We start from the raw sequence: 6,586 nt of genomic DNA on the forward strand, positions 1-6,586 counted from the left end.
ACCCTGGGTCCCCTGCCTGCAGGTATGCGGAAGCAGGGCCGTCCTGGCCCCTTGGCTGTCCTGCCCAGGCTGCAGGATGGGGGGCATGGCCAGCGAAGCCTTGAGGGCTGCTGGAGGCAGGGGGAGCAGAGCGGCGGCCGTACAAGGCTCCAGGCTGGGGCCTTCCTGCGGTGGTTCCTGTGAGCTCTGATCCCCCCCAGCTCCTCGTGCCTCCTGTGAGCTCTGATCCCCCCCCAGCTCCTCGTGCCTCAGTGGGCAGAGCAGAGGCCCGAGCGAGGGGAGATGGAGGAGCCAGACCCCTTCCCGGCGCCCTCGTGGCAGGGTGGGAGGCCGTGGCTGTGCTGGGGTCTCAGGGCTCCAGAAGGAAGCTCGGCCAGGGTGGGGGCCACTTACTGGGGGCGAGACCCCTTGGGAGTTCTCCCCAGTAAGTGGGAGAGAACTGAGCGCATAGAGGGGCTTCTCCAGAGGCACACGGGAGGTGGGCACCAGCCAGGAGGCTAAACAGTGTTGGGGAGGGGCTTGAAACCAGGGTGGGGGCCACGGGGGCCCTAATCAGGGGCCAGAGCTGTGCTGGACAGGGAGGTGGCGTGTGGGGCCGCTGCGACCGGGGGAATTTCCTCGGGGACGGATTCCGAGGGGCAGGATGGGACGTAAGCCAGGCCCTGAGGGGGGGGTCTGGCGCTTGGGTTGCAGGAATACCTGGTGGTCTTGGACAGCGAGGGAAGTGGTGCACAGGGGCCGAGGAGGCCGGCCCGCCAGCCCTGCGCTGACACGGGCCACCCTCCCACGCCCCGGCCCCAAGGCCCCTCTGGGCCCCAGGCCTGGCATTCCGCTCCCTGGTGCTTGGCAGAGCCTGGCGGGGGCTCTCTCATTGCCAGGGCCCAGACTCTGGAATGCGAGAAGCCCCGGCACTGGCCCCACAGCCCCTCCCGCCTCGGGCTGGGCCAGACCAGCCCAGGACCCCTCCGCGGCCCCCACTGTCATTGACACCCTCGGGGCCTGGCGCATCCCCACAGTCCCTCGGTAGCAGGTGTGCGCGTGCCCCAGGTGTGTGTGTGTGCCTCAGGTGTGTATGTTCCAGCTGTGCGTGATCTAGGTGTGCACATCTCCAGGTGTGCGTGCCCCAGGTGTGTGTGATCCAGGTGTGTGCATGCCCCAGGTTGCGCGATTCAGGTGTGTGTGATCCAGGTACGTGCATGCCCCAGGTGTGCGTGCCCCAGGTTGTGTGAACCAGGTGGGTGCGTGATCCAGGTGTGTGCGTGATCCAGGTGGGTGCGTGCCCCAGGTGTGTGCGTGCCCCAGGTGTGTGCGTGCCCCAGGTGTGTGCGTGCCCCAGGTTGTGTGAACCAGGTGTGTGCGTGCCCCAGGTGTGTGCGTGATCCAGGTGCGTGCGTGCCCCAGGTTGTGTGAACCAGGTGTGTGCGTGAACCAGGTGTGTGCGTGATCCAGGTGCGTGCGTGCCCCAGGTGTGTGCATGGCCTGGCACGCAGTCGGGCCGCAGAGGCCGGCGGCAGGGCTGGGGGAGAGGCAGCACAGTGTCCCAGCCCACTTCACAAGGAGGGAGGCCGAGGAGCATGGAGGGCAGATAGTGGGGCTTTCCAGTGTTGGTGGGTGGAGTTGGGGCGTGTGCCCCTGGCGCTCACCTGCCGGCCCACCCCCAGAATGCCAGCTGATGAAGACGGAGCGGCCTCGGCCCAACACCTTCATCATCCGCTGCCTGCAGTGGACCACGGTCATCGAGCGCACCTTCCACGTGGAGACGCCTGAGGAGCGGTAGGTGGTGGGGAGGCTGGGCCCCTCTGCTCGGGGCACCCTCGCTCCCCAGCGTCCGGCCACCCGAGTGGCTGTGGTCGGCCCAGTCCGTGGGTGGGGGGCCTCCTCGGGGCTGCCTCTGGGACTGGGGGTCGCGGGTGCCCCAGGCCATGGCAGGGCCTCACCTGAGTGCCCTGCAGGGAGGAGTGGACAACGGCCATCCAGACCGTGGCCGACGGGCTCAAGAGGCAGGAGGAGGAGATGATGGACTTCCGATCGGGCTCGCCCAGTGACAACTCAGGGGCTGAGGAGATGGAGGTGTCAGTGGCCAAGCCCAAGCACCGCGTGGTGAGGCCCACCCCGCACTTATGCAGGGCCTGGCGATCACAGGGCCCGCGGGCGCTGGCCCCGGGAGAGCCTCGGTGCTCGGGGACCCTAGCCCACCGGCTCCCTCGTGGCTCCCTCCCTGTGGACAGCACGGTCTGACCGTCAGAAGCCCTGTGTCACAACTGAGGTGGGGACGCCAAGGTCCCAGAAAGCTGGGCGTTGTCACCCCCACCATTCCCCCAAACCCCAGTGCTCCGAGTTAGGGTGCATAGCCCCACGTTGTCCTGCGAGCTACAGATCCCCCATGACCCCACCGGGCCCGGTGCCTGCTGCCCTGACCGTGCCGCTGCCCCACAGACCATGAATGAGTTCGAGTACCTGAAGCTGCTGGGCAAAGGCACCTTCGGGAAGGTGATCCTGGTGAAGGAGAAGGCCACGGGCCGCTACTACGCCATGAAGATCCTCAAGAAGGAGGTCATCGTGGCCAAGGTGGGTGCCGGGTAGGGGCTGGGTGGGGGCCGAGGCCGGGGCGGCGCTCACCGGGCCTGTCTTCCAGGACGAGGTGGCGCACACGCTCACGGAGAACCGTGTCCTGCAGAACTCCCGGCACCCCTTCCTGACGGTGAGTGGCCCGGCTGCCTGTCACTCAGCCGCCCATGCTAGGAAGGAGACGGGGCACTTTTGGCTGGGCCTCCGGGGCTCGGTGTGGGGGTGCCTGCTGCAGAGCCCGTGGGCTGTGCCGAAGGGGGCAGGTGACCTGGGGCTGCCCTGTGCTCTGCTCGAGCCCTCGGCCCCAAACTGCTCATGCCTCCCGCTTTTCCCGTGGGGCTCCACCTGGGGTGGGGACAGGGTCTCTTTCTGGGGGACTCAACTCAGGAGGAGTGTCTAGAAAACTTTAGCTTCTGGGAATAGCAAGGAATTAGCTAGAAGGTGCTTTGCCAGGCAAGGCCTGCTCCTGGAGAGCGTGGCGAGCTGGGTGGATGGGCCCCACTTCCCTAGGAGTCACCAGGATTCAGGTCCTGGTGGCTGGGCCACACCCAACCAACCGCATGCTCGCGCCCAGCCCCCGCCTGGGCCCCCGCCTGGGCCCCCCAGGCCCCGTCCCCTCCGTCTGCCGCAGCACTTGCGGGTAAGAGTCGGTCCTTTCGGAGCGAGGCTGCCTGTGGGGAGGAGGCTCGGCGGCCCTGCCTGGAGGGCGCCCTCTGCTGGCCAGCTTCTGAGATGCTCGCCCCCCCCAAGACGGGCCGCAGACCCCGCATTGCTCACCCTCGGAGCCCGGCCTGTGGGGCAGTGTCATGTCCAGTGGCATCCGTGCCCAGCTGGAGGGGCCGTGATCCCAGCCCTGTGTTCCCCGCAGGCCTTGAAGTACTCCTTCCAGACCCACGACCGCCTCTGCTTCGTCATGGAGTACGCCAATGGCGGCGAGGTAGGGCTGCGTGCCCGGGGCTGGCCCTCCCGCCTTGGGGTCCCTCCGCCACGCAGGGGCAGTGCAGCCACTCGGTGGCTGCGGCTCAGGCTCCTCGTCCCGCAGCTGTTCTTCCATCTGTCGCGGGAGCGGGTGTTCCCCGAGGACCGGGCCCGCTTCTACGGCGCCGAGATCGTGTCGGCCCTGGACTACCTGCACTCGGAGAAGAACGTGGTCTACCGTGACCTCAAGGTGGGTGGGGGGCTGCGCGGCCGGGGGGCGGCTCTGGGGCCGGGGGCCAGGGGCCAGGGGCCGGGCTGACTGCAGGCCGCCTGCCCGCAGCTGGAGAACCTCATGCTGGACAAGGACGGGCACATCAAGATCACCGACTTCGGGCTGTGCAAGGAGGGCATCAAAGACGGCGCCACCATGAAGACCTTCTGCGGGACCCCCGAGTACCTAGCCCCCGAGGTGCGCCCGCCGCGTGCCCCTGAGCCCCCCACCCTCGTGCCCGGCAGCCTGTGACACGTGCCTGGTCCCCAGGTGCTGGAGGACAATGACTACGGCCGGGCGGTGGACTGGTGGGGGCTGGGCGTGGTCATGTACGAGATGCTGTGCGGCCGCCTGCCCTTCTACAGCCAGGACCACGAGAAGCTCTTCGAGCTCATCCTCGTGGGGGAGATCCGCTTCCCGCGCTCGCTCGGCCCCGAGGCCAGGGCCCTGCTCTCGGGGCTGCTCAAGAAGGACCCGAAGCAGAGGTGAGCGCGGACCGGGCCCCTCGAGCCCACCCTGCGGCCCCCACACGTGCGGCAATCTCTCCCCACCTGGTGCTCTGTGCCTGCTGCAGCTCAGCCAGAGCTGTGTGTCCCCCACCCAGGGACACACGTCCTTGTGCGATCGCCCTGTCATCCGGGACATGTTCCTGCTGCACTGTCCCCACCCAGGACACACATCCCATTGTGCCTGCCCACCACCCTGGGACACATGTCCCCAATGCGCTGTCCTCACCCAGGACACGTCTCCACTGTGCTGTCCCCACCCTGGGACACACGTCCCCAATGCACCGTCCCCACCCTGGACACATCCCCACTGTGCCGTCCCCACCACCCCCAGACTCAGTGTCTGGAGCCGCCCAGCAGCCTGGACCTGGTGACCGGTCCGAGCCCTGGGCGGGCGGGCGGCGCCCACACCGCGGCCCCTGTGTCCTCTGCAGGCTGGGAGGCGGCCCCGAGGACGCCAAGGAGATCATGCAGCACCGCTTCTTCGCCGGCATCGTGTGGCAGGACGTGTACGAGAAGAAGGTGGCGCCTCCCGGTCTTGTCCCGCTGCTCCCCAGGCTCAGGCTGCGTGTCCCCGAACGCCACAGGCTCCTCCTTCGTCCCTCCCCCCCCCAGGGAGCTGTGAGCACGTGGACTCCCGCGTCATGCTCCCTCGGGTCTGGGCCCCAGGCCCCGGCCCTCCCTGGTCCTCCCGACGGCTGACCTCAGTCCGCTGTGTGGCTGCGGGAACGGCTCACACCTGCTTATCTGCGCGTGAGGGCTGCCGCCCCCCAGGAGCGAGCAGCTGCTTCCCACACATACCCCGCTGCCCTTCTCCCTCTGGGGGCCCTGGGAGCCCCAGGCCCTGGCCCAGGCGGGTGGGGTGGCCCGACAGGCTCTGGAGGCTGTGCCTGGGTGTGCTGGGTGCCCCGTCACCGAGCACGCCTCCTCCTGGCTACCAGCCCGCTCCTCGCCTGCAAGCCACACACGGCTGGCAGGCCTCCTGTCCTGCACGACGGGGCACCTCCAGCCCACGTTCTGGCCCCCAGGCCTGCTGCTGCCTGGCCCTCCGCTCCAGTGGCTCAGTTTCCACCCAGCCTTGAGCAAGGACCCCGCTAGCTTACGAGGGGCAGCCTCAGCCTCAGGCCACGACCTGGAGTTTTCGGGGTGCTTGCCTGCAGCACCTTCCCGTGCGCACATCCCCTTATGGTCACCCCACATCCTGGGTCACAGTGCGTCCTCTCGGCAGCCAGGCTCAGCTGGGCCACCTTGTCTGTGAGCTGTGGATGGGGCTGGATGGGCCCCTGGTGGCAGTTGAGGGGCAAGGCCCCGGAGCTGATGTGGATAGAGGCCTGGCCCGTCCCTGTCCCCTGGGTGGGAAGATGGGCAGGGAGGCCCCAGGACCCCGTGTGGTTTGAGGGGCACGTCATGGCAGGACCGGCACAGGTGGGCCCTGGACGCAGGCCCTGGCTGGCTGCTCCTCACCCCCCCAGGGCTGTGGCGGGTTCCTGAGCCCTGCCCTCCACTTGGCTGGCATTGGCTGCGGCTCACTGGGCCATGGGCCCACTGCACGGGAATGCCCCTTGCCAGCCCAGGAGGGTCGAGGGAGCGTGGGGGTGTGACTACCCTGTCATGGATTATCGAAGTGGAAGCCAGGCGCAGCAGGGCTGAGTGAGTTCACCAGGAAGAGGTGTGAACAGCACCCAATGGGCGGGGAGCTGCCCCCTACCCCAGGGTCGAAGAAGGCCACTGGAAAAGGCTCGTCCTCGCCTTCCTAGGGGCAGGGGGTCCTGCACACCCAGTCTCCTCCCTGGAGCTGTGGGTGGACGCAGGCCAGAGCAGCCTGGAGACAGTGCAGGGGGCACCAGGGCGCTTCCCAGGGGGCTCGGCCCTGGTGCGGCTGTCCGGGCCGGGCGCGGCGGGCGCAGAGCTGCCTGGAAACTCCCGTTTCCTCCACAGCTCAGTCCGCCCTTCAAGCCCCAGGTCACGTCAGAGACGGACACCAGGTACTTCGACGAGGAGTTCACGGCGCAGATGATCACCATCACGCCACCGGACCAAGGTGGGGCCACCTCCCAGCACCCCGCTACGGGAGAGCTCAGGCTGTCCTCAGGGAGGCCTGTGGTGGGAAGGTCTCTGGAGGGTGGCGATTGGGGCGGGAGGGCCGCTGTCCCCGTCCCCAACAGCGAAGGGTTGGGGGCACCGAGTCCAGGTGTGGCGTCTGGGAGGCGAGCTTTCGGGGCCCTGCCGTGGTCCCCGGGGCCTAGTCCAGGGTCTGAGCCGCACCTCCCCCCGCAGACGACAACATGGAGTGCGTGGACAGCGAGCGGAGGCCCCACTTCCC

The 6,586-nt window shown here is 68.4% G+C and overlaps 1 protein-coding gene and 1 long non-coding RNA gene across 3 annotated transcripts in view; both read left to right on the forward strand.

Annotated features, from left to right (window-relative positions):
• The window catches only part of AKT1 (AKT serine/threonine kinase 1), a 41,846-nt gene that overhangs the window by 24,189 nt on the left and 11,071 nt on the right, over nt 1–6,586 (forward strand). Inside the window, exons 4-14 of the mRNA XM_023521859.1 lie at nt 1,662–1,773; nt 1,953–2,100; nt 2,437–2,568; nt 2,636–2,701; nt 3,437–3,505; nt 3,611–3,736; nt 3,827–3,955; nt 4,028–4,242; nt 4,698–4,785; nt 6,202–6,304; nt 6,541–6,585. Coding sequence (XP_023377627.1) covers nt 1,662–1,773; nt 1,953–2,100; nt 2,437–2,568; nt 2,636–2,701; nt 3,437–3,505; nt 3,611–3,736; nt 3,827–3,955; nt 4,028–4,242; nt 4,698–4,785; nt 6,202–6,304; nt 6,541–6,585 — 1,233 coding nt within the window. The remainder of the gene's footprint in view (nt 1–1,661; nt 1,774–1,952; nt 2,101–2,436; nt 2,569–2,635; nt 2,702–3,436; nt 3,506–3,610; nt 3,737–3,826; nt 3,956–4,027; nt 4,243–4,697; nt 4,786–6,201; nt 6,305–6,540; nt 6,586) is intronic.
• On the forward strand, nt 267–1,655 carry LOC111730560. 2 transcript variants are annotated; one of them, XR_002776741.1, is made up of 3 exons: nt 267–1,159; nt 1,206–1,268; nt 1,433–1,655. It is a non-coding gene; the product is annotated as an uncharacterized LOC111730560 (long non-coding RNA). The 2 variants fall into 2 exon arrangements; XR_002776742.1 differs by having other exon boundaries at nt 1,206–1,234.

This window comes from Pteropus vampyrus, unplaced genomic scaffold (genome assembly GCF_000151845.1).
Source record: "Pteropus vampyrus isolate Shadow unplaced genomic scaffold, Pvam_2.0 Scaffold320, whole genome shotgun sequence".
Taxonomy (NCBI): Eukaryota; Metazoa; Chordata; class Mammalia; order Chiroptera; family Pteropodidae; genus Pteropus; species Pteropus vampyrus.